Source organism: Periophthalmus magnuspinnatus, chromosome 17 (assembly GCF_009829125.3).
Source record: "Periophthalmus magnuspinnatus isolate fPerMag1 chromosome 17, fPerMag1.2.pri, whole genome shotgun sequence".
Lineage (NCBI taxonomy): Eukaryota > Metazoa > Chordata > Actinopteri > Gobiiformes > Gobiidae > Periophthalmus > Periophthalmus magnuspinnatus.
This window is the reverse complement of record NC_047142.1, coordinates 4,891,201-4,918,684: the sequence shown is the minus strand read 5'-3', so window position 1 is coordinate 4,918,684 and position 27,484 is coordinate 4,891,201. Positions and strand designations below refer to the sequence as shown.

At 38.9% G+C, this 27,484-nt stretch overlaps 1 protein-coding gene across 1 annotated transcript in view; it reads right to left on the bottom strand.

The window, feature by feature from the left end:
• The window catches only part of LOC117385508 (tenascin-R-like), a 69,207-nt gene that overhangs the window by 10,418 nt on the left and 31,305 nt on the right, over positions 1-27,484 (bottom strand). Inside the window, 6 exon segments of the mRNA XM_055228576.1 lie at positions 1,111-1,207; positions 2,897-3,048; positions 4,155-4,287; positions 10,187-10,317; positions 18,744-18,887; positions 20,862-20,981. Coding sequence (XP_055084551.1) covers positions 1,111-1,207; positions 2,897-3,048; positions 4,155-4,287; positions 10,187-10,317; positions 18,744-18,887; positions 20,862-20,981 — 777 coding nt within the window.

Sequence of the window (27,484 nt, the reverse complement as noted above, 5' to 3'; positions counted from 1 at the left end):
ACGAGAGTCTGTTTTGCATAATTTAGGACCTTTATGTTATAAACTGTGTCCACCCACATCCAATAGACACATTTTGTTTTACTTTTCATTCATTCTCCCATCATAAATTCTGTTATTTAATTCCTCCAAATCAAGTTCAAATGCCCTTTTTGCTCCCTCATTTATTTGATGAAATATTCATGTAACACTTCCCTTTAATCATCTGCACCAAACAATAATAAACTGGCACATGAAAAAAACATGAGTCATTTGCACATTTTCTAATGAATATAATTATTGTTTCATAATGAGATTTGGGAAAGAAAGGCTTTGCAGCAGTCCATCAAACGTAGTCTTATGTGTTTTGTTTTTGAATCGGGATGCTGCTAAAAACAATTACGGCCGAGACGAGCTTTCACACAATCCAATAATGAATGAATCAGAGAAGCTTTGTGAAGTCAAGTAGAGGAGCCAAATGAGCAAAGGGAGAAGGTTTGAAAAGCATGGTCCTCCATCTTAATCAAGAACTACTGACGTGAAATAATACACTGAAAAATACATGCTTCTTCCATCTCCATCAGTTTAATGTGAATGCCCTGACCTTCTGCTGATTGCACCCACTAAATCCACCTGGGTCAAAGCAATGAGTCAGCCTTCAGAAAGTGTGACATAGATTGAACTAAATGGGAAACAGTTACACAGTAGAGACAGCTGTACAAGAGTGAACAGAGATGTGACCCTAGCACTAAAGTGTACTAATGAAATAATACACATATTTTTACCGGGTTAAAGCAAATCCTGTGTTTCTGATTCATGGAATGTTCTATTAAAGGTTCTATTTTACACAAATTTGACTCTCGTGAGCTTTAAGACATGTTAGAATGTTATTATCTCCTAAAAAAATACACCTTCATCCACAAATGTCTGATTAAACCTTTATTATTATCCAACGGTTTGTGAGTTAAACATGTGTGAATGAAACAAAACACAACTCCAGGTCTGTTTTTGATAAGGAAACAACATTACAACATATCAGAAAATAGCTTAATATGAGTCTTTTAAATACTGCAGCAAAATCCTCAGTGAAACTAAGCTCTACACTTCACAGGAATGATAAACAGAATACATTACCAAGCCAAAACTCATCCTCCAGATTTCCAAAACCAGCGCGGTAATCGTTCCACTTTCTGGAAAAGTCAGTCAGTCCGTTCTGTCGGCGCTGAAACACCTTAAAACAAAATAACAGATAAACAACCACTATTATATGTCCATCATACTCACTCTCAAGTATCTACTTTTGAATTCAGTCGGGCGCTAGTAGCTGTGTTTGCAAATGGGTCTCCATTTGGCTGCCGTGTCGGTCCGGGAGGCACTACTCTTAGCAAAATAGTGTGACAAAAATCCTTCCATCAATCCTAGCCTGTTTGTAGGATGAATTTATTTAAATGTTTTGGTGGTTTTCAGATCCTAGAATGTGATAATGATGATGATGATGCAAGATTCACTTTCCCTATTAATAGCATTGTACTTTGTCATAAAATATCCTAAAAGTTCACTAAATGTAAACGTATTTTTTTCTATCTGTCATGAGGCACGCATTATCTGCCTCTCTTGTGTCTCCCTGTGTGTTCTCCCCCTCCCGCTCCTGCCTGAGTCCGGAGCTGGGCGGAGTTTCTGGATCCTTCTGCGCGCACCTGGAGCGCATCAGCGCAATCACCTCCACCTGCTGCGGAGTTTAAGATGAACGAGCTTCAGAAACTCGGTGCCAGACCATCCGCGTGTCAACGTGACTACTCTTGCTTCGTTTTTGCACTTTGTTATTTTGACTTTTTCGATGTTAATTGGAATTTTTGCTACTCTCCAGATTCCTGCTCTCCCGCTCGTTCCTGCTCCTGACTCCGCACCCCAGCTCCGGTACAGTCCACCCTTTGCCTTCGCCTCCTGTCTTGTCTTGGTCTCCGGCTTGCTTCCCATCTCCTGCCCTGGCCCCCGCTCTCTGGACTACTCCTGCTCGACTCGCCCTGGTCTCATCCCGATCCTGTCCTGGCTCTGGTCCTGGCTTTCCCGTCCCCGTTCTGCACTACACCCGTCTGGTCTGCCTCCCGCTCCCTTCTCCCCGTGTGATTAATGAACTACTGACTCATATTTCTGCACAAATTGTGAATAAACACTGTGAACCCCGAGTCTGCACTCCTTGGTCCGCACCTGCACCTGCCATTACGGCACTATCAGTGACTAGACCATTAACTTGACATATTACAACAAAAAACTACATTTTGACCATTTTAACAGTTTTTATCTGCATTAAATATGATTGATCTATAAAGTGGTGTGACGTCATCTGAAACACAGCAATTTCAAGTTGAATAAAAAGTAACTACAGTAGTACTAAAGTAGTATTTGATGACTCTATGATGATTTCTAGTTGCTGAGGCTAGTGTAAAGTCAATACGAATTTCTCTTTTAAAATGTTTCAGCCTTTTTAGTATTAAGTATATCGGTCCTCTATTACACAAAACTGACTCTTTAAGTCATGTTCTAATGCTGTTACCTCCTCAAAAACACACATGGAGTTGTTTTGTTTCATTCACACATGTTTGAGTAACACTTTATTAGTCTGTACATCTCCAAAGCTCAAAATGCTCTGTTCCACCTTGTGATGTCATGAAATGGTAGTTTTCAAGTTAATTTCAGAAATTTGAGAGCTGAAATGATCCAAATGATGACATCACAAGGTGGACCATAGAAGAACTCAGCCTAAATGTGCAGAGTTTGTGTGTTAAACCTGTGCAAATGAAACAAAACACAGCTTCAGGTCGGTTTGTGTGACGAAAAAACAACATTATAAAATAGATAAGACAATAGTGCAATATCGGCTTTTTAATAGAAAGTTTATATTTATGTTCAAATGTCTTACAATCCAGCCTCCATCGTCCGTGGTCATGTCGCAGTACACCTGCACGCCTTGGCCGGGGTCTCTGTTAATGTAGATGGTGTAGACTCCGCTCAGGGCCTCTCCGTTGAGCAGGTGCTGGGCGCAGTTCTGAGGTGTAGCAAACAAGCGGCTCCCTGGAGACGAGACCAGACCAGAAATGTTGACAGAACGTGCTTTGTGAAGATTTTTCCTTCTACTCACCGGGGCCGATTGGAGAACTGTGTAAACTACAAAGAAACAGACTCTGGCTCCTGGCTGCTGCTGCTGCTGCTTATTCCCAGTGTATTTAGTGAAGTTTTAACTATGTCTTAATGTTGTCACAAGTTATTTTTATTTCTGGTTGGCGATGTGGAAGGAGGAAAGTGGAGGGAGACTTCAGTATAACAACATTTAGTATTTTTTATCATTATAAATCATATATCTTGCATTTATTCATAGGTGAAAAACATTCTTATTATTGTCAGTAAATATCTGACCACCAACTTCACCTGCGTTTCTCCGAGAAGACTAGTCGTTTCATCCAAAGTAATAATACCACAGTGGGGACCAGCAGCTGAGGTATAGAAAAAAAGTGCGTAGTGCATCTTTAAATCCCTTGTACTAATCTTTTTTATGCATTTAAGCAAAGAAAAACACAAGCAGAGATTTAAAAGAGTTTGAAAAGGGCCAAAATGCAAACGTTTAATGACTGATCGCTGTGTTTTACAACCTGTATCACAATGGAATAAAACAGCAATAATGATCACTATTTAACGATCACAATTATTTCCCAGTGGGCATAATGTTCCTTGATGTATGAGTTACACTGTTTTACAATCAAGCTTATGTTAATATTATTCACCATGGTAACAAGGCAGAGACCAAGGAAAACATTTTAACACAATTCCAGCTGCTGCGAACTGCTATTAAGGTAAATGAATGGATACCGGTGTCAAAATGTGGCATGTTTATGTTACGTCCTGGTGATTAGCGGCTTTGTAATGGCGCCTCTAACTCTTGTTTGACAAAATACAAACAGAAGACATTAAAGATTCAAGCATATTGTTTAGTAAGTGCCACCCTGCAGCTGCGGCTTAATGGAAGTCTCTCTCTCTCGGTTGTCCGCGGGGAGGGGATGAACAAATAGTGCCTGGCTTTGGAGATATGTCACTGTGAACCTCGAGGGAAAAATGCCAAGTAACATTGTTGTTTTGGGGTTCATTTATCATCATAAGTGTGTAAATGTATGTGTTTATTGTACCTGTAGTGAAAGTAGTGGACACAACAGCGCTTGTATCCAGTCCGCGGGCAGCCTGCAGCTTCACGGTGTACTCTGTGGTCTCAGCCAGTCCCTCCAGGCGGATCCACGTGTCCTCGGAGTCTAGGATCAGCTCCTATGGGGACAAAACAAACACAGCTCAAAACATCGGCAGGTCATTATTTCAGACTTCAGCAGATCCTCCAGCTAAGTAATCTGAGGTGCATTGTGTCACTGCTGAAACAGTCAAATGTGGTAAAATAGAGGCGTGGCAATGTGTATTTTTGTGTTTTCTACAGAAATCTGGACATTTTACAGATTACCTGGAAAAACAGATTAACTATGTAAATTTGAACACAGATTCAGGCTTGAAATCTATCTATATATATAAATATATATATTATTTTCAAGGGATTACTGGCTGTTTTTTCTCTAGTTTCAAGATAAATTATCAGCCAATGGAATAAGACAATTTAATTATAAGTAAGCTGAAATATCTCAATCCACTGGCAGATAACTATTTAAAAACTAGACAAAAAATATATAAAAAGATAAAAAATAAAATAAAATATATAATTAAAGACTAAATATATAAAAGACGTGATATATTACTATAAATATTTAGAATTCATGTGATTTAAGCATGTGTAGATATTCTGTTTGAGCAGTAGTAAAGCGTCACTATATTTTTTTACATTTTTTCATTAGATTTTCAAATTAGATTTTGTATTTAATGAACTGATCAAACTATAGAACAAAACTAAGCCAAAACCGTGTCCATTAGCAAAATACGTTCAGTACATTTGATGCTAGAATTCAGTTCTGGGGAAATATTCATCTTCCACATCCCAGGTTTGTGTAAAATCTATATTATAATGACCACACCGTGCATGCACCTTGTCTGTTGAGTGTTTTCATAGTTCAAATATTCATAGAAATGCAATATGACGTCTTTTGAGTCCATTTTAGAAAACCTTCAGTTCAGATCTGAGGACTGCCAGAGTCTCTGGAAACTCCTAAAGAAGAAGGTGGCGAGTGGGAGGCTGAAGAGCGGACACTTTGACAGCTATCAAAAGATAAAAGACTCCAGAGCGGCAGCTGGGCTAAAGAGCCGCTAAATACCCACCAAAACAACTTTCTATTTTAGATGAAGTCACGGTGGTCCATTTGTTTTTTTATAAACCCTGCTCAACTTCAGCAGACACTGTTTTTCTCCAATCTGATTAAAAGGAAACATGACCTTGTCTGTGCTTGTGAATGAGAGCACATAAATATATTTGGCCTCAATACACATCAAATATGAACAAGTGCAATGAAATATTCACAGTTTGGAAAATAGCCCCCTATTCCATGCAACGTGCCTGTGTGAATTATGCACGGAAGCAGCTGGTTTACTGTGCCTCTGTTTCTCAAAGGATCTAACAATTTTCCCATTGTTTGTGTTAGATATTTAATATTAGATAAACAACTATAGAAACATAGTTCTCGCTGTAGACTCATACAGTTACTATTCAAAGAGCGGGAGTGACCATGTTTTTGTCCTTGTGCGATTTGAATAGGAGTGGACTGTCATTCGGAGCACACACACAGCTTTCCTTTACAAACTATTAGGTCTGTGTTAATCAGATAAGAGATACATCCTACAGCTTAAGTGTTTTGTATGAATGATAAAAGGCCATTATCTCTTTGAGAACAGGAGCTGGCAACAGACCAATTGGTGGTAAGGACACAGCACATTCAGAGCAGAACCAGACCGTAGCTTTTAAAAAAGGAGGGAGATTCTTCCAAGGAGCACTTCAGTTTGTGCCGACGCTGAATAATTTGCTCCAAGTACACGTGGGATGAGTCAGTTTTGTTGAACTATACTAACTGAAGGGGTGAAGGGCTGGCGGAGGTGACTGTGCGGTCTGGTAATTGTCCAAAATAAGTTTTCAATTACTCTTTTTGAATATAATCGTTTGTGAAAGTGCAGTGTAACAATAGTCAAAGGCAGCAGTGGAACGGAAACTAACTATTACTTCACTACATTTGAGAGCAGATATTTCTGTACTTTCTACTCACTAGGACTGAAAAGTAAAGTATTTTTCATATTTCAGACCTGCTGAAAAGGCTGTTGGGGGTTTATTTTTATCATGTTCACAATTTGAGCAAACACAAATATCCAAACAAATAAGCACTATTAGAAGAAAGCTATTGATTCAGTTCTTTCTGTTGAACAAAATCCAGCACAAATCTTTAAAAAAAGCACTACATTTGAAGTTTTATTAGAGAATACTGGACTCAATCACTAAAGAAATCTAATTCAGGAGTAAAGGGGTTGAAATCCTGTATCTACAAAAGAAACATTCACTATTCTGGCCCATCAAAAACCTGTGCTACTTTATCAACTATTGTGCCATTTTCGCAAACACCAACAAACCAACACTGACAAATAAGGACAAACTGGCCTGTCTCTCTGGAGGTAAAATAGAAAACAATATGACACGGGGAAACCATTTATTTGACTGTAATGCAAATAAATGCCCCTCTGGTCTATTGATCTGCCTCTAAAGGTCAGAACACGATTTGTGGCTTTTCAAACTTCATGCAAGAAATAGTTAGTAGTTATTATGCCAGTTTGAACGCTCCAATGGAAAAGGAATATTTCAGCACGGACTATTATGTACTACTCCATAATAACACAATATGAGTATGAATAGTTAGGAATGACAAGATGAAGAAAATACAATTCCTACAAGATCAAATGCAAATATGTTACACAATATTGACCTGACATGTTTTTTTTAATATCTTATACACTGGTCCCTCGTTTATCGTGGGGGTTACTAAGTGAATTTCCCTTCGGGGATCAATAAAAGTGATTCTGATTCTGATACATTCTAAAAATAACCTTGCTGTAAAACCCCTCACCACACACTTTATACACTTTTCTCACACAGGCATTAACATTTTCTCACATTTCTCTCTTGTTTAAACTCTCTCAAAGTTCAAACCTTCGTAGGCGCCTTTGTCGGTGCAGAACGTTTCATCAACATTGTCGGTTTTGTCGGGGAGAAAACAAATTGCAAACATACAGCACTTCAGAGTCACACTGTGATCTAACATTTATGTAAATTTGTCTGAACACATTCTGTACTGTACAGGAGACACGGCACGGAGGAGACTGATGGACAATGGTCTACAGTCCAACAGCCAATCAGGACGCAGAACACAATGCACGTACATACACTGTCCTTTAAAAGCGTTTTTCATCACTGTACTATATTCCTTAGTGGCATGACCTGAACATTTTAAAATTTGCTTTTTTCAAATTTGCTCATTTTAAAAGGTAGTTTCTCAAGATCTGTACCTCTGTGAGCTCGTAATGTTTCAATAAAACAAACACAAGGACAAAAATCTTATTAGATCCTTTTCCACACTGTGCGCACAATCACACGGCAGTTTTATCTTCCATTATTGTGCTGTATAAATAAAGCTGCACCGCGTAACTTTTCTCGTAAAGGATCTGCCCACAGCTCATCTCCATAATAAAACACCTGCAATTTAATACACGCTAAATACATTCTGTGGAACATTTCAGGCAAAACAATAACCTCTCCATGGAGACAAGCAGGTAAAGAACCCCCACCAGAAAAGTGACATCGTGCAGCTTTAAGTTATGAAGGCGTTTGATATGAGTTCTTAGAGTTTTAGAGTTTTCACTGCACCTTTTTCCGATTTATCTACGCTGTGAATAAACCTGTGACGATAATTACTATATCCACTTATCGTTCAATATATGAAAGATGGATTAATATTCATCATGTGTACTTTTTCTTTGCAGTTGTGGGAAATTTTATGTTATTTTTTGACTATACGATAAGATTTAAGCCGTAAAAAAAAAATTGATTAATAACTACTACCGCACTATTTATTGCAGCTCTTGATTTTTTAACAATACCGTACATTTAGAATAGACTTTGTGGTTTAAATTGTGTTGCGTTTATTGTGTCCGTAGCGTAAAATAATCGGAATATGATCATTTATAGTCTATATTTCGGTCAGAAATGCGGTATATCAAATTTAAAACTTCATTACGCTGTCAGGTCTAGCTGTAAACACCTTGTAGCGCACGTCTAAGTTCCTGTGGCGCTGGTTGCTCTGTAGCGGCCGTCTCTCTTGATCTCACACTGAGTCACAATGCGCTCACAACAAAGGCCATGCAGAGGACCGCGTGTGTGAAAGCCTAATTGCCGATTTGTGTCGTGCAAAGGCTCATGGGAAACACCTGCAGTCATTTCATTAAAGTAAGCAATATACTCTCTACACACCTCTTACCAATGTGCGTTATTATTGCTACTAAGGCACGTTACAAAGTTTAATTTATATTTAATAAACAGCATTTCTAAAGTGGCAAATGAATGTAATATAGTTATTAGACAGGCAATTTTTCTCTGTGCTCCTAGTGTGTAATTTGTGGTATCCAGGGACTGCGTGATTGAAAGATAAAATTAGTGCTCTGAAGGGCTTGTCGTAAAGTTTTCATTTGGCAGCGTTTCTTTTTCAGTTCACTGTGAGGTTCTCTTTTAATTAGGTGATTATATTGAGGACATTTCATACTTGGCAAAATTGAAGAATAAGAAGTTTCAGAATAATATGTTCTACAAATAATTATACAGCTCTTAAGCATTTGGTGTGGTAAGGATGTATTAAGCTCCCTGAAACGCGTTGTTCTAGTGAAGCATTTTTAAAGAAGTTAAAGGTGCACTGTGTAACTTTTCAGCTGGAGGGTCCGCCACATGCTTGTCGCCGTGGACGTGTCATTACTTGGTGTTAAATCTATCTGTCTCTGTGGAGAAAAGCAGGTGACACCACTAGACCAAGATATAGGTCCGGTTTATGGAAAGGCGATCCCACTCACAGCGTTTTTTTACTTATATTTTTCAAACAATAATAGGTGTTTTAATGTTTCCTCATCAAGAGCAGACCTGGACTTTAGTTTTGTTTCATTCGCACATGTTTAACACAAAAACGCTGCATATTTAGGCTCAGTTCTTCTCTCAAACTGAAAAACACTCTGCTCCACCTTGTGATGTCATCATGTGGTAATACAGGAAGTGCTCCAATGTTTTTAAACTCCATACACCTTCACTAGAATCATTTGAATGATTTCAGCGCTGGAATGGCCAATTTCTACTGAATTAAAGGTAAAACTGTTAACTTGAAAACCAACTGCTTCATGACATCACAAGGTGGAACAGACAATTCTGAGCTTTTGGAGATGTAGACAGACTAATATAATAATAATATAATGCAGGGTTGCTTAAATATGTGTGAATGAAACAAAACACAATTTAGGGGAAGTTTTTGATGAAGTAACAACATTACCACTCACTATGTCACAGTTCACCTTTCGTGGTCTTGCTGTTTTGCGGATTTTTATTGCAATTTTACATTTTTTTTTTTTTACATCATCTGAGCGTGCATTGTGTTGTGCGTCCTGATTGGCTGTTGGACTGTAGACCATTGTCCATCAGTCTCCTCCGTGCCGTGTCTCCTGTACAGCACAGAATGTGTTCAGACAAATTTACATAAATGTTGGATCTCAGTGTGACTCTGAAGTGCTGTGCGTTTGCAATTTGTTTTCTCCCCGACAAAAAAACCCACAATGTCGATGAAACGTTCTGCACCAACAAAGACGCCTACGAAGGTTTGAACTTTGAGAGAGTTTAAACAAGAGAGAAATGTGAGAAAATGTTAATGCCTGTGTGAGAAAAGTGTATAAAGTGTGTGGTGAGGGGTTTTACAGCAAGAACAGAGAATAATTGTAAAAAATAAAGCTGATATTTTGCAGATTTTGACTATTGCAGGTTTAATACCATAATGTAAAAAAATAAAGTCAGTAACATCTCTATGAAGACAAGAAAGTGGCTGACCGCCCTCTAAAATAGTTACATAGTGCACATATAAGCAAAAAAAACCAACAAAATAAATAATAATAATCATGTATGTGGTGCATGAAATAAATGGACAAAGCATTGGTGAGTTGCACGTACTTTGCGGCTTCCGTCAGCAGACTTGTATGTGAGCATGTAGTTGTCGATTTCAGCCATAGGAGGTTGCCAGGAGATCAGAGCGCTGCGATGGTTCACTTCACTGGCTGTCAGATTCAGTGGGGCATCCATTGCTGCAAAATCCAGAGAAGCAGTTATCAGGCAGTCAGCAATACTTTACCCACGTATTAGAACGGCTGGATTTTAAACCAGTGTTGACCTTGACCATGTGGTTGATTGACATAAATACTAACTGAAACTAGCCTTAAAGATCCTATATTACGTAAAATTTACTCTATTATAATGTTGCTACCTCATCAAACACATACCTGGAGTTGTGTTTCTTGTTTTGTCTAAGTCTCTGTTCCACCTTGTGATGTCATGGAGTAGTAGTTTTCAAGTTAACAGCTCCTTTTACCTTTTATTCAATAGAGTTTGGCAATTCTCTGACTGAAATTATCCAAATAATCCTAGTGAAGGTGTGTGGAGTTTAAAAACACAGTGGAGCACTTCCTATTACCACATGATGACATCACAAGGTGGAACAGAGTGTTTTCAGTCTGAGAGGAGAACTCAGCCTAAATATGCAGGGTTTGTGTGTTAAACATGTGTGAATGAAACAAAAAAACACAACTCCAGGTCTGTTTTTGATGAGGGAACAACATAATAACACAAAATAACGCAATATAAATACGCAAAATAAATACAATTTTGGCAGATACAATTTGTCAGTCCTTTCAGCGAAAAAATATAGCAACTCTAACTTGTCAAATAACTTGAAGGATTTCAATGGGCCGCTTAAAAGTCAGTTATATTTGTTTTATTCAGATCATCAGTTATTGCAGCTGCGTACTGGAAATACAAACACCGTGTCACTGAAACCACAACATCTTCTCACAATCTGAGACGTGTCGAGTGGCTATCAACAAAATGCGGGAAGCTGTAAAAGAATCAGAAAAAAACCTGGTAGAAAACATGAAACCAGAAGCCCATTGTTGAGTTGTTTGCGTTCACATCAGGTTTTCAGCGTCGGACCTATAGCGCCGCTCCTCACGCGTCTGACCTTTTGGAAACACGCCAAGGCAGGGCTCCACTTTACTGTGAGCGAGGGCCATACAAACAACACTTAATAACTTCCTCGTCCAAATGGCTCACGCTGATATCTGTGGTAGGTAGAACACTTGCGAACACGTATGACTTTACACATGTATTCATTGTGCTTTTCCTTATCTAATCGTATTATATTTTTGCCGTTATTGTTTCTTCAATGTTTGGCCTTAAGGACCTTATTATTTCTGTTAAACTGGGTCAAAGGTCTAGTCCCTGCGAAGCTTTTGAATGTTTTAATATTTAATGAAGACAAGCATAATCGCAACTACTTTCCATTTACATTTCTATGAGGATAATTAGTGTCACTTAGTAGAGAAACTGCACATTATATGCTCACAAAAAGAAGACAGAGGCGATATGTTTAGTGTTGCAAAAGCACTTCTAGAGTACATTCATAAAGCCGTAACGTTCTTAGTAGTTTCGTTTAGGTTAGATGTCAGATCCTGTTCCAAACGCAATCGTCTCTACTCATCTGAACGAGCGCAGAGAGCACGTCGACATGAATGGAAACGCAACTTCATCAAAACCTCGTGATGAATTCGTGACGGCGCGTTGCAATCCCGTCAACAAACAAAACCCTCCAATTAAAGTGGACAACATGTGCTGCATCTACAATAGCTTCAGGAAATGACAGCTTGCTCAGCCACGATTAGCCTATTAGATGCACTCGTTTGTTTGTATATGGAGAGATATGCTCACAAGTGCTCATTTGGGACGCTTGTGCTGGTGCATTCAAATGTCAAGTGTGAAATCATGAACAAAAGGGTCTGTGCAGATATTATAGCGTGCAATTGAAAACCACTTCAACTGGAGCTGTATCGTTACTTAAAAAAATCTGCACTTTCTATAAGCATGCTTCAGTATGGTTATTTTCTCAACATTCTGCTCCAAACTTTCTCTTATTTTACTTTGACCTTATTTACTTACTGTGGTTTTAACCCTTTAAGGACAGAGTACAATATAGACCATTATAGCTCGCCTAGACTTTTTTTTCTTTTTTTAGCCATAAAAATCATATTACAGGAACTATCCGCATGTACTTTTGCCCTTTTGCACACAACTACCTCTATTTTACATATCCATCCTCATTTTTCCATTGATGCATTAAATAAGTGTAATACCAGGTTAAGTAGAAGAAAAATATAAAAAACGAATGTACTTTTGAGTAACCTTTGTGCAAAACAATGGAAAAACTATCTGGACAGCTCAGAAACACTTGAAATTACATATTTGAACAATAATCAACATTTCTACAAGAGATTATGCAGATTGTACTTAGAGTTAGGTTTTTACAGCCCTTCCTATGAAAAAATGTCAGGTGTTTAAAATCAATGCCTTAGCTGCATAATGTTTACTAAAGAATATCTGAAGTTCTACAGCTTATGAGTTTGTAATCTTTGGTAAAATAAGTAACATATTTAAAGAGCCCCATGCCGTCGTTTGAATTTACATGAAGCACAATTGGTTGCGGAGTTACGGTAATGGAAAGTCCACAACTGCGAGTCTATCGGCGGCGATAGCATCCGACGCTATAGGGTTAACATGGTACACCTGCTCTCTGTAAAACACTATATGAATAAAGTTTACTTACTTAACATTTCAACACTAAATATACATTTGATGAATTCATTTTGTGGGTTTCAAGTCACCCACAGTGTCAATCAATATCGCTTACTTGTCAAACACTGTATTTCTGATGCGCTCGCTGTGCCCACGCTTTAACTCGGACTCTACTACACTCCGCTCACTCTCAAGGTTATATTAGTTTATCATACTGAACTGAGGTCTTGTCTGTACTTAAGTGTTCGCAGTATCAGAGACAGAAGATTAGAAAGCCCACCCAAGACTTCACATCTTACGCTCTCTTTGAGTTTACAAGGCATTACATCACATTCTCAGATCCAAGCCGCCTCTTTATTACAGGACTTTTGTTGACACTTAAACCACATCAGTCACTTCAGTTTCCCCACCTTACATCAGCTCTTCCTACTCTGATCTCCTGCTGCTCCCAAAACTATTGACAAGTGCTAACCTTATTTAAGTGCATAATAGAAAATGGATGACCTTCAGTGGCGGAGCGGTTTCCTGGCGTTACATCACCAAACCGTCACCGATCGCAGCCTAAGTGAGCTGTCGCCGCACTTCTGATCCCTCCACCGCACAACTCGAACTGCAGGGTTCTGGCAAGTGCAAGTTTTGCCAGTCCACGCTGGCAATGCTAAGCTGACACAAGACATCTGTTTTGTTTTTTTTGCTTTTGTGTGTGTGTTTTTGTGTTTGCGCATATAAAAAAGCAGCTCAGTAATTGACACAACGCTCCGTCTGCATAACTTCCGACTGGATGTGTGCCTCGCAGTGACAGGCAGCCAATGCTTTGTAGAATTAGGTATGAAGAAGGAGCAGGAAGAAATAAGAAAATAAAAAAATAATAAAGACAAATGTGGGTCGCTATATTACAGTGGAGACAATCTTCTATTTTTTGCAGCATTTCTCACTTCCTCAGCAAAATCAATGGAGCCAAATTAGTAAACGTTTGACCATAGAATAAAAAATCTGCTTTAAATATGTTCCTATTATCGTGTATTTATTTTTGCTTATTTAGATAACTGGATTTATTATCAGTAAACTATAAGCAAATCCAGGCTAAATGAGAGTTTGGTTTGGAGCTCTAGATACTACATTCACCCATATAGAAAAGAATACTCATTTGAATCTGATGTTTAACTTGAATTTCCACATCGTTAAGTTACTGACATCAGACCATTACTGTTTGATGCTGGGTTCAAAGCTTACGTTCCACTTGCCTCGCTTCCTTTTCAGTCTTTGTCGAGCACCTTCCAGTCTAATAGGCTGCCAGTCTAGTTTATTTTATCTTTTGTTTGTGTGATCTTTTGATGAATGCTGCAGTTGTATTTCTCTCAAGTGGCCAGGAGATGAGAAGTGGAGTCTTTTCTGTGAAATCAGGGGCCGCGACTCAGCGTCCCCTTGATTCTGCAATTAAATCTCTCTCCGCGCTATCGCCTTTCTCGCTCGTCCCCTCCAATTAAACCTTCTGCGTGGAGTGTGTCCAAGCAGGTGGCCAGGAGTCATTTGAGTTCCTGGCAGATCGGGAGAGAGGAACAATACGATTGATATGAATAGGTTTGGCTTTGTTTAATGTCTCATTAACAAAGAGTGTAAACAGTGCCACACACAGTGCAGCAGATGGAAAGATAACTACAGGCAGCGGGCATTTGTGCAGGAAGAAAGGCACTTTAGAACTGGGGCTTCATAATTCTCTCCTGATTGGGAAAGGGACCAATCTGTCTCTATAGTCTCTGATGGGAGGGAGTGCAAGACTGTGCAGTTAACCGAGTTAATCGCTGTCAGTTCAGAGGGCATGTCCATAAAAGTTAATCAAACTCATAACAGATTATAAGACTTATAACAGATTACAACAAGTATTAGATTTTAATCAGAAAGTCTACCAGTTAATACTGTGGCCACTTGTTTAACAAAGCTCAGGTTTATTAAAAACATCTTTGTTCATGAACCTTATAATTGAAAAAAAATAAAATGGAATTGAAAATGCTTGACTCAAGTGGAGGAGTTAAAGTATCTCAGGGTCTTGTTCACGAGTGAGAAAAGGATGGAGTATGACATTGACAGGTGGATCGGTGCAGCGTCTGCAGTGATGCGGTCGCTGTATCAGACTATCGTGGTATAGAAGGACCTGAGTCAAAAGGCAAAGCTCTTGATTTACTGGTCAATCTATGTTCCTGCCCTCACCTATGGTCATGAGCTTTAGGTGATGACCAAAAGGACAAGATCACAGACACAAGCAGCTGAAATGAGTTTCCTCTGCAGGGTGACTGGGCGCTCCCTTAGAGATAGGGAGCATGTCTCACCAGGAAGAGGCCTCGGGGAAGACCCGGGACACGCTGGAGGGAATATGTCTCTCAGCTGGCCTGGGAACGCCTTGGGGTCCCACTGTCTGGGGTAAGAAAGCCCCTGCTTAGACTACTGCCCCATGACCTAGCCCCAGATAAGGAGAACAAAATGGATGGATGGAAATGAAAATAGTGTTTGATCAACTGCCCATATCAACCAGCCCTGAGGATTTTATAGTACACATTTATAATACAGACAGGTGTTGGCCTTTGTGGCATGTACAGAGACTTTGACAGACATATTTAGGACCGTCTCCATAAATACTATATGCACTTATCGTTCAATATATGTTAGATGGAACAATACTGTTTAGGGGTCAGTATTTATTGTAGGGACTTTTTCTTTTGTACGACTGGGAAATCTTTTTTTTTCTGTACTACAATGACATTTGAGTTGTAGAAGGTTGAATTCTGAACTTCTATGACTCATTATACAAACTAACTACTTCGGTGTTGCATTCAGACATTTATTTATTTATTTTTGCACATTTATAATCTAATTTTTGGGGGATAATTCTGCTTTATGGCTTCATTATTATCATTTATTGTCTATATTTACTTCAAAATGTCCTATCGTGACAGCTCTACTTCTCCAAAACCAAAAAAGGAGCAGAAACTTTAATACAAAAATGTCAAACGGTAATATCTCACATCTAGGTTAGCCATACTTCCTCAAACAAAATTTTTCACACACAAATCACCACAAAACCAACCAGTTCTGCAGATGAAGAACCGAAGAAGTGTGAGTGCTACGACTGCATTTAACTGTCACAATAGTCTGAAGAATCCAATTAAAATAGTGCTTCTGTAAAAGTAGCATTCTCTGAAAATGGCGAAGAGTGAACAGCCATCTTCCAAGCACTCAGTGGAGAATCTCTGCTACTCTCTCTGCTCAAAACTTACTAAACCTTCTTCAGTAAATGCAGCTCGACACATGTGAGAGCTGCAGGTCTGGTGCCGTTGCCTGCAGGCTCACCAAGACAGATGTAGAAAAAAAAAGCACTATTTTCAGGCTTAAAGCTTAAACAGCTGCCTTAGGGGATGTGCTGCTGTTGAACTAAGAGATTCAGGCGGCAGAACACTAAACAACTCTGGACTGTGGTGTAAGAGGTTTGGCTTCTACAAACTCATGTGAATGACAAAAGGAGGACTGGACAAGGCCAGACGGTGTGCCAGAGAGAATGTGAAGAGGATACATGGCAAAAATCTCTTACTGGCAACATTTTAGAGCTCTTAACAATTAAAAAAATGTAATTACAAAGGGAAGTCATAAGATATATTAATTACTTTTGTTCTATTTTACTCAGTGGTTATAAAAGTGTTTAATCTGCATGTTCATGAGTTCCGCAGACAAACGGTTCCAGAATGTTTCCACCACGTTCATCAGATATCACACTTCTGGATTTCTACGTAGCCCACATTAACATTGTGATAATAAAAGTGAACCAAGAGTGAGACAGTGTGCAGGACTCTTCTTAAAATCTTTCAGTCAAGTGCCTCTTTTTTTCCTTTTTTAATTGTTAAGACACTTTATGGACACCCTGTATATATAGATTGAAAATTGCAATGACCTGAGAAAAAAAAAATCCTCCATTTAAGCATAACCAGTAATATAGATTGAGTCTTAAAAAAAAGGGAAGTTTACAACATATTTGAAATACCTATATAGTCACATAACTCTCCGACGATGACATTCCGACACTGTATTGTAAATTACATGCACAAGCTGATACTTTTTATCTGCACAGTAAATGTCACGATCGCTTTATTTAAGGCTTATATACTGCCCACTTGTGGTGCAGTTACAGTAAAGCCAAATTCGAGATATAATGATGTACTTTAGGTCACTTGACAGACAATGCCAGTGTGTTGGTTGTGCAGAATAACGTCCCCACACTGAATGCTGTTATTTCAAATACTATTTATAAATGCACGAAGCGTCTCTAGTTCTCTCTAATTGTATTCATAAGCTTTTAATAATGCCTGAGCACAGCAGTGTTAGGTACATCTCTGAACCCTGGAAGAATAAAGAAGAATAAAGAAGAATAAAACATGTGTAGTCATTTTGTGTGGACCCCTTTTGAGTCTGAAATAATGCTTGAATTAAACTGAAATAGAAAGCATTTAATTATACCTGAATATTGGTCCAAATAAAACAAATAATCTTGGAGTTATACTTGCTACTTACTCTACTTAGAAAAATAACAAGACATAAATTAGAATAAATAATATATAATGTATTTTGCCATTTTAAACTTGCATCACTGGTTGGTTGTTTGTGCTGAATGCGCGGACAATTGCTCCATTTGGATTTCTTTTAGTAAAACAAATCTGTAGAAGAATAAAAAAACAACAAATTCTTAAAGACATTTTCTCAAAAACAACAACAAAAAGACAACTATCAAACACTCAAGTCTACAACAGAACAAAGCATGCACCAGTTGTGTGAATCAAAAGAAAGTGGTATCCCTCCCTCACTCGCACTGAACAGCACTTGTTAAGCACAATATGGCACAGCTTTCATCTACTTGTTTTTCAGTATCTTCTCTTTGTGATTCCATGCAGCACTCCACGCTTTCCCTTTGGAACATGCAAGATGCCCATGATCTTGATAAACTACTTTCCAAATTAGAATTACCTGAAACTGCCAGCAACATGTGATCATTTGTTAGACCATTACGTTGCTCCACATTCATGCCTTTGGATGTGGAAAGCCTGCTTATTGCTTTTGAAGTCTTTTGTATGGGTTTGTCGACGTAGCAGAAGAGGACACATAACTTCCACTCTCCCTCGGGACACAACACACCTCTGCTGACTGCCTTTTTAATCCCCCAAAGAACAAAGTTTACCCAGAGCTACAACTCAGCGAAAGTAGAGCAGACCCACTTAGTCCTGACTCCGACTGCCAATAGACACAACTACAGAGACTACAGGGTTAATAGAAGGTTAAGCCATTTGTGACCTAAATGCAGCTGCGACGGGGAAAGGTGAGTCATATGCAGTTTACTTAAATAGTTCTTCTTCCTATTGCGTAACAATCAGACATGAGATGGAAAAAATAGCATGAATACTTAAGGGAAAGGGCTGTACTTAATCACTACCTAGTTTACGACACCAGAACCTGCATGGTCCCTTTTTTGATACTTATTCCAGTAAAAGTATTGTCTCTGTGCTGATATTATCTCAGCTTTTTCTCTAGTACTGTTTGGTGGTACTTTTTAACATTATCCAGCTGTAAAAAGGCAGTGGTAATTATGAAACATTGCATATATTCTGTAAATGAATGAACTTATAATACATTCATCACTCTCCGAACTGAACTCTATGCCCAGTATTTCACTTCTTATCCTAAACTATTTATTATTCCAAGAACAGTGCATGAGGGAAAATAAAGCTGTCAAGAGGAGGCCCAGAGAGGCAGATGAGGTCATTTGAATTCCACTCAGAAAGGCACTAGACAGGCGACCCTGTCCCACCACCTCCTACTGCGGCGGGAGTAGCTCTTCCATGTAAATACATACGTGTTTGGAGGTTAGTGATGACTGTTCCACTGGTCAGGGGTCCCTTGGTGGCATACAGGGCCACGGAGTAGGTGGTGCTGGGTTTCAGATTGGACAGCTGGTGCTCCTGCTTGTTGCCTTCTACCAGGAATGTATCAGCCGTTACTGAAACATAGAGGATACATATTTAGAGTTGTTATTGGTTATGTTTACAACTTTCACCACATCCCACACACTGATATTTAATCAGATAAAAATCCCTCTGAAAAGAACATTAGAATCTCGACGCTACTGATGTTTCAACTGTTTCCTCCTCTAAGCTCTTTTTAAGTTCAAAAGAAGCCTGCACTAATTATGCTTTTGGTGAAATTTGCTTTGGGGTACTTCTGTGCAAAAAGTGCTATATTAAGCACAAGATGTGAGTATTCAAAAAGTAGTCTCCAACAATATTTTCCGTACAATCTGAAAACCTATTTGTTGGAGTAAGTGTTTCGTGCCGCAGTCTAAGAGGAAGAATTTGTCCATCAGGGATTTGCGAGGAAAGCGATTGTGTCTATGGCTTAATGTCTTTGTCTTGTTGTGTTTTATTTCATTTGGATGGTAATGAGAGCTGCTGCAGATTGCTTTTGCGAATTGGCTGTGAGTGATTGCAGGATTTTGTGACCTGCCATCTGTCCTCTCTGAGCGCATATACTTCACAGCCTCAGTGCCGCTTGTTAATTCTGAGCACTATTCTGGAGACATCAGCAAACCATATTTTCTCCTGATGGGCTATTAATCTCTTTATAAGACATTTGATTGACTGCTAATAACATTGTTTAGATTTTATGAGGATGTTCGGAGATGTCCATTACATGTCATCTGTGAAGCAGTTCGACACTTGTAATAATCCACTGCTTATCAACCTTGTCTGATTATAATGACAATAAGCTTTATAATAGTGTTCTTTGCAATATGTCTTTTAATGTGTGTTGGCCTGGTAAAAGGTAAAAGTAGTTTATATACAGGGTATCCACACAGTCTCTTTACAATTTAAATATGTAATTACAAAGGCAATTCATAAGATATATTAATTAGATTTGTTCTATTGTACTCAGTGGTTACAAAAGTTTTTAATCACATTGCATTTTTGTATTTCAGGCATTGTGTTGATTAAATGAAGAGAGAGAGGAGAAAATAAGGCTTAATGTGTATCATGGTTTATTGAGACAAACGTGGATACGCAGACGCAGCAAAACTACAGAACAAAGAATGGAAGAGACCCACCGTCACGTCCTTAAATTCACGCATGGCACAAGAAATTTATGGAGACAGGGACAGTGTTAGAAAGAGAAGTGGGCCACCAAGAGCATCTGAGGAACATGTTTTTATGGGGCTATGTTAAAGATGTCGTGTATCGAACAAAGATACGGGACATTACTGGACAGATGCGATTCCAACTATTAATGAGGGTCAACTACAGCGAACATGGCAGGAAATCGAGTACTGTCTTGATGTGCTCCGTGTTACTAATGGAGCCCATAAAGAGGTGGAGTAAATGAGGTAAAAAAAAAAAAAAAACCTTTGGAAACCACTGCGTACAATAGCACAAGTCTGATTAAGATATCTTATCAATTGCCTTTGTAATATATTTTTATAACTGTAAAGAGACTTGGACACCCTGTATGTTTAAATAAAGGCAAGCTGTTTTATTAGATTTTTATTAAAGAAAACTTCAATATTAATCTAAACCCTCTTAATAATAGACACAGATCCAATGACTTAATGTTCAAAACTCCACTCTCAGGTCAAAACTGAACTCCAGGTCAAAGTAGGATTACTCAAGTCTGCATGAATCCATCGAAATACAACTGTGTAAAATAATCATGAGAGGAGAGACTGTTGTTAATAATAAGCTCATAAATCAGTTTCACATAACATGCCCCTTTCAAGAGCGTGTTTTAGTAAATATCTTTGGGACAGCAAATAAAATGTAACCTATTGCTTTGGAAAAATGTGTTTATGGTTAGAGAATATCCTTAACCCATGATGCGTTTTTCTTTATAGTTACTCATATTTATACTTTGCCTTAAAAGCTCAACAAGCTTTACTCTTATCACCCCGAAACATGCAATAAAGACCAAAACAGAAAATGCTCACCCTGGTTGTGCGTGAGGGTTAAGACGTAGTTGTCCACACTGGAGACTGGAGGATTCCACCTCAACACGGCGCCTTGAGGTGTAATGTTAATCGCTGCCAGTTCAGAGGGCATGTCCATAGCTACAAAAGAAAGACACACAAGTGAATTAAAGCTACTATCAGATGAAAAGAGCGCATAAAGATTGAGTTGAACAAGTTTATTTGGTACTTCGATCATGAAGTAGTGAAACTTTAAAAGGGCACAGGTACAGCAGGTGCAGGAGCAGATGTCCTTGTACAAAAACACACCTCACACAATTGTCATGCAGCTTTGTTACATCTATCATTATATTCAGTCTATAGTGTGTGGAGTCAGTGTAGAGCGTAAGTGAAGTGCTAAGAAAGGTCGATGTCGTCATGTTTATGGTATTTCTTATTGCAAAAGCTAAAGTTAAATCTGTCAACTGGACAAAACGTTGCAGGAGTGAAGACGTTTCTCTGCTCATCCAAGTTGCTTCTTCAATTCTGGTCAGATTACTGCTGGACACTGCCTTATATCTATCTAATCATCAAGATGTCCTGTCTAGCTAGTATTAAATGCTAGGGAGAAGAAGTGGGTTTTCAATCTAATATTAAATTGCGTTAAAGACTGAGAGGATCTGACAGGAAGAGCGTGCTGTTCCATAGTCCGGGCTCTGGTGGAGTATTGAGCTGCAGTAACTCCCTCAAATAAAGAGAACCCATAGAGCGCACACATTTAAATACAGTCAATAACGTTTTGAATTGCACCTGATGCCCAGCGCCACAGAGAAAGAATTACAATAATCCAGAATGATGTTACAAATGTGTGGATTGCTTTTTCAAAATCCGCGTGTGAAAGGTAAGGCTTTACTTCAGCGTCTCAACTATAAGACGCTGGACTTTATGACAGAGCTAATGTGTCCAGTTTGAACACAGAGTCCAGAATCAGCCCGAGATTCCTCACTGCAGGGCGACAATACGACGGCAGAGGGCCAATCGCACTGTCAGGCCCAAGCAGTGGGTTAGCTTGACCAAACACCACAAGCTCAGTTTTATTTTGATTTAAGTTAAGGGAGTATGTGCTCAGCCAAGTTTGCACATCTCTGAGACAGTCCTGCGCAGCTTTGGTTATGGTCTGGCTGTCACTGGCGGTCACTGGTAGATATATTTCACTGTCATCCGCAAAACAATGAAATTTGACGTTGTGCTTTCCAAAAACATCACCCAAGGGAGGCATGTACAAAGCAAAAAGGGCTGGCACTAATGTAGATCCCCGGGGCACTCTGTACTCACACAGAGGAGGAGTACTGTCCTACGCCCACAGAACAACTCCTGTCTGACGGATGGGATCAAAATCAAGAGCGCTGCACCCTTAATGTGACTCCAGGAGAAACAGAAGGGACAGAAGGATGCTGTGATCCACCGTGTCGAAGGCAGATGATAACTCTAAAAGCAAAAGAACTGCAGATTTCCCGGAGCCAACAGTTAAAAGCAGGTCATTAAAAACGTTCAAAAATAGAGCTATTTCCGTACTGCGCTGGGATTTAAAACCAGACTGACATTTTTCACCGATTTTGTTCAGGTAAGTTTAAGGTAAGTGTGCAGTTGGTCATATGCAACCTTTTCTAAAACCTCACACAAAAAGGGCCAGTTTGAGCTAGGACTAAAGTTAGAAAGAATATTTGGGTCAAGATTAGACTTTTTGATGAGTGACTGGACCTCAGCATGTTTCAGGGCAGTAGGAAAAGAAGCAGACATCAGAGACAAGTTTATAAAACTGGGAATATAAGGTCCAAGAAAATCAAAAACATCCTTGAACAGACAAATTGAATTATATCTAGCGGACACGAGGAAGGCTTAGCTGTTGAAGATTTTTTTTTTCAAATCCGAACTGACACTGGCTCAAAACACTCAAAGACTGAATTACAGACTGCTGGAGCTACAAGGTCCACAGCAGAGAGCATTGACAGTCGAAGAGCAGAGACATTATCCTTAAAGAATGATAAAACCTTTTCACAGTGTGTAGATGAGGACACAACAACATGGATTTACAAGAGACTTCAAAGTATTAAAAGGCATCTGAGGTTTGTGGCAGTTTTTTGACACCAGGTTTGATATAAAACATGCAAAAATACGAACAAAAACATCAATAATCTAAATGTAAAGCTGTTTCATTGAATTAGCAAAAGGAAAACTGTCAAATCAAACTATATTTTTGCTCCTTTACACAGTCTTTTATTAGTAGATCTTTATTTAATAGCAGACAGCACTACAGCGAGCACTAAAAGTTCACCACATTAAAAAAAACACATTAAAATTCTTTACTACGGCATCTATTTATGTACTATGAGTCTAAAATTTTAAAGACGCGTGGATTTATTGTGAGGATGGTCGCAAAGTTTGAGCCAGAACATTGGTGAGCTGTTTTGACATTCTCAGCACGAACACTCGGCTTACAGTGATCAATCGGTGAGCCACAGTAAACAGACACAAAAATATGCAGTGCCCAGACAAGGACATGCATATTTAACTACTCCCTGAGTCCAAAAATGTTGCAGTGGCATTATTTTTACTTTTCATTTGACTTTTGATTTGTTTCCGATCTTAGAGAAATATATTCAAATCATTACACCAATCAGGTCAATCAAAAGTCTTAAACGGCAATAAAAAGGTGTATGTGTCCTTGTTGCGTTGACCATAGACTGTATGTATAAATGGACATAGGTAACATGATAGCAGCCGCGTTTCAAATAGGAAGTGGAAATGAGCGCGCTTCCAGCTCCAACTCACTTTACATTGAAAAACTGTCACCTCTCTCTGTAGCTGCTGCAGTGAGCCTCGTCATTTTGGTCTTAAAATGTTCGTATTAACCCGCTCTACATGATCCTACTATTTTTATTTCCGTATTATATCAATAAATCAATTTATGCACATTAATAACAGACAAATCAGGTGCCTTCGTTCCCTGAGGTTGCTCCCGTTTTTGTTAGCAACAGGTTTGATTGAGCTCGTTGCTAAGTGTCTGCTCCCTGCTAAACCAGCGGTGTGGGCGGAAACAGGCGTTACCTTTTCAAGATGGGCCTTTCATGAAAAGCTGGATATTATGAGACCCCTGCACTACCTAACCTGTCCCAGCAAGGAAAGGGGTTTGTCCGCAATTTACAGACGAGCAGCTATGAATAGCACCTGTGGCTCAGAGAAACAAAGCAAATTGTACAGTTGCACGCAGGAGGACGGAGCTCCACAATGAAAAAGTGAGTTTATAATGTTAATAATAACGTGGTGCATTGAAGTCACCTCAGTTAAAACTGCACTAAAGTTCATTCAATCTCAGCTGTGCCACATTTTCAGTTATTTCCTGTTGTATAACCTATTGTCAAAAAATGCAAATGATCTGTTTACTTTATTTTCAAAGAATAGTTTGTTTTGTTATTGTCTGGTTGGTGTCTTATATCAAACGGTGACATTGTGCAGTTTATTGGACAGACTTGTTTAAACTCACATAGCATCATTTTGGTTGCATTTTGTTTGGCATCTTTAAATCACATTTTTATTTTTTATTTTTGACAATATATCTGTGAACGTATTTTCCTACTCTTAATTGCAATGCTGCTTATTGGTTTTAAATGCTCCTGAAATTAAGTGTTGCTTGACTCGTCTGTATTGAGGTGATGTTGTGATGTGTCAGTGGAACGCCACTGAAAGCCCAGGGGTGAAATGCACGGCCTGCCACTGACTGCTATGATACTTGCGGTCGAATTTACAAATATGGAACCAAATTCACTCCTATAACTGCTACATGACTGGAGCCGCACGCTAGGAGAGACGTCACACTTCCTTTGTCCACTTCTTTATACAGTCGGATATTAACTCAGGTTATTGGCAGTTTGTAAGAAAACAAAAGCCACTTGAAAAAACAAACAAACACACATACAAAAAAAAACCCCAAAACATGCAACTTTTAAAGTGCATTGAAAGCGATTACCAGTTTTGACAGTTCTTAAGCTCTTTAATTTTCAGTCTGGGAACTATATTTCTAAATGATCTGCTAATATATCTGCTATAACGATTCTCACACATTCAAAACCAATCAAGGTCTTCAGCACCATTCAGAATCAGAAGAGCCTACTCTCAGAAGAGCTGCACCGTTTAATTACGTCTACAACCTGATCACTGTTTCCTTAATTCAGCCTCACATTAAAGGGGAGGTTTACAGTCAAATACCCCATAGCACCTCTCCAGAGCCACTTCTCTCCATCCTTGTCGGTATTCCATTCCCTCACTCCTGGACATGCCAAAATTGGGTTTGAATGTAATTATACCTTTAACCCCAATGTTTCAACCTCAATTTCTCCTCGGGCGGGTGTTTTTGGCAGACGACAGGAGCACACAGAATAGCCGTGTGTTTCCAAAACTCAAATGAGGTAATTAATACTGCCCTAGCCTCACCACAATAAAGAAAGAATTGCACTCATTAGTGAACGGAGCAGTGTTCTTATCTCTAGAATAGATGAGTCAACCTGATTAAAATCATTACGGTAATTGCAAGAGGTGAATTCAGCTGCCAAGTCCATTAAAGAGGATATGAATATGCAAAAGAGATGACAAAAATAAACGGGCAATTTGTGTTCTGGAATATTAGGTTTTTACTCCTCATTTATCATAATTGAAACTTCGTCATGTTATTAATGGAGTAAAACAACAGGTAAAGTCTTAAAGGAGCTGTATTACATTTTTACTATCTTAAAAACATGAAAAACAGTGCGAGTTAAGTTATTCATCACTTATCTCTTATTCACATGGACTGTAAAAAGAAGTGGCCTAAAGGAGGAGGACGTCCACCATAGTGTTCGGCTTTAATCACATAAAGCTCATCGACGCTAGCAGTTATAGGGGGAAATTTGGAGCCAAGTACCATATTTGGAATTCCGACTGCGAGTGTCATAGCAACCAAAGAGCCAATCCGGTGCAAGGCTGTTCCTAGCATCCTAATTACTCGCCATAATAAGCACTTTTCACTCATTTCAGAGAGAAAAGCAGAGTATGCTATTGTGCACTTCCTAATTATCAGACAATAAAACACTTAATTATCAGATGCACACAGCATTCAGTGGACATATTTTGACCTCAAGAGTGGTGCCTTATTTATTGTGGGAGTTATGTTCTAAAAATAACCCACAATAGGCGAAATCCACGAAGTATCAGCTTTATTTTTTACAATTACTCTATATGTTTTTTGCAGCTGTAAAACCCCTCACCACACACTTTATACACTTTTCTCACACAGACATTAACATTTTCTCACATTTCTCTCTCGTTTAAACTCTCTCAAAGTTCAAACCTTCGTAGGCGTCTTTGTCGGTGCAGAACGTTTCATCGACATTGTGGGTTTTATCGGGGAGAAAACAAATTGCAAACATACAGCACTTCAGAGTCACACTGCGATCCAACATTTATGTAAATTTGGCACGTTCATACGCTGTAAAATTGCACTAAAAAAATCTACAAAAGGTGAACCACGTTATAGTGAGGGACAACTGTATATCTGTACTGGGCAAGACACATTTTGCTCAAACACATGGGAAAAAATCATGTACAGGGCCGTTAAGCATCAACTTCCAGCCAATCACAGTTGTATGAAAGATCTTTTTTGTCTCCCATTTTACCATTGTTCAGAATTTCCATAGTTACAAAAAAGTGACACCAAATGAAGTTAAATTACTGCCTTCACACTGTTCATGAGCTCTCAGACCCGTGCTCTCAGTGTTTAAAAGCAGATTTGAAAGGTAACACATGACCTATCATTACATTCAATCAGGGTTAATTATTGCTCTGTGCTGAATAGCGTTTAGCACCCAACCCTAAATGGTTCATTAGGAAAACGGTCATTATGTACTGTCAGGGAGCACTTAGCATAGAATTATCATAATATTAAACTCTGTGATCTTCTGTGAAAGGTAACAAACTGAAAACTACTTAAATGGACTCATTTAAACGTATGTACTCATGACAAACTCGAAGTACTTCACGCTGAGACTGTGAGACGTGCACAAAAGCTTGCACTTAAATAATCTTTTTTTAAATTCCTGCTCACAAAAGAACCGCTGGTGGACTTTAAAACCAGTACATGGCCTTTATATAGGCAATTAACCTCTCATAATGTACTCGCCCACTCATCTCGGTGGAGGGGAGGGACATTAAACTAAAATACCGCTAAGTTTGATAAGAAAAGGAAGGCAATAATCGTTCAATAATATGTGTTAATCGCCAAAAGAGAGAATTGTGCTTATACCAACAGCTTTTTACCATCTAAAAATGCTGTAAAAATCAAAAGTTTAGTGTTTAAACCAGACTTTGAGAGACTTATCTATGCATTTGTCTCCAGTAGGTTAGATTACAGTAACGTCCTGCTCACTGGCCTCTCCAAATGAGCCTTAACACAGCTGCAGTACATCCAGAACACTGCTGCTCGGGTCCTGACTAGAACCAGGAAGTACTTCACACATGCGTCCTGTGCTCAGGTCTCTGCACTGGCTCCTGTGGCTCAGAGAATAGACTTCAAAGCGTTTTCTTATGCCAATCTTGATGTAGTTGTTGAAAAGACTTCAGGTAATACAGCATAT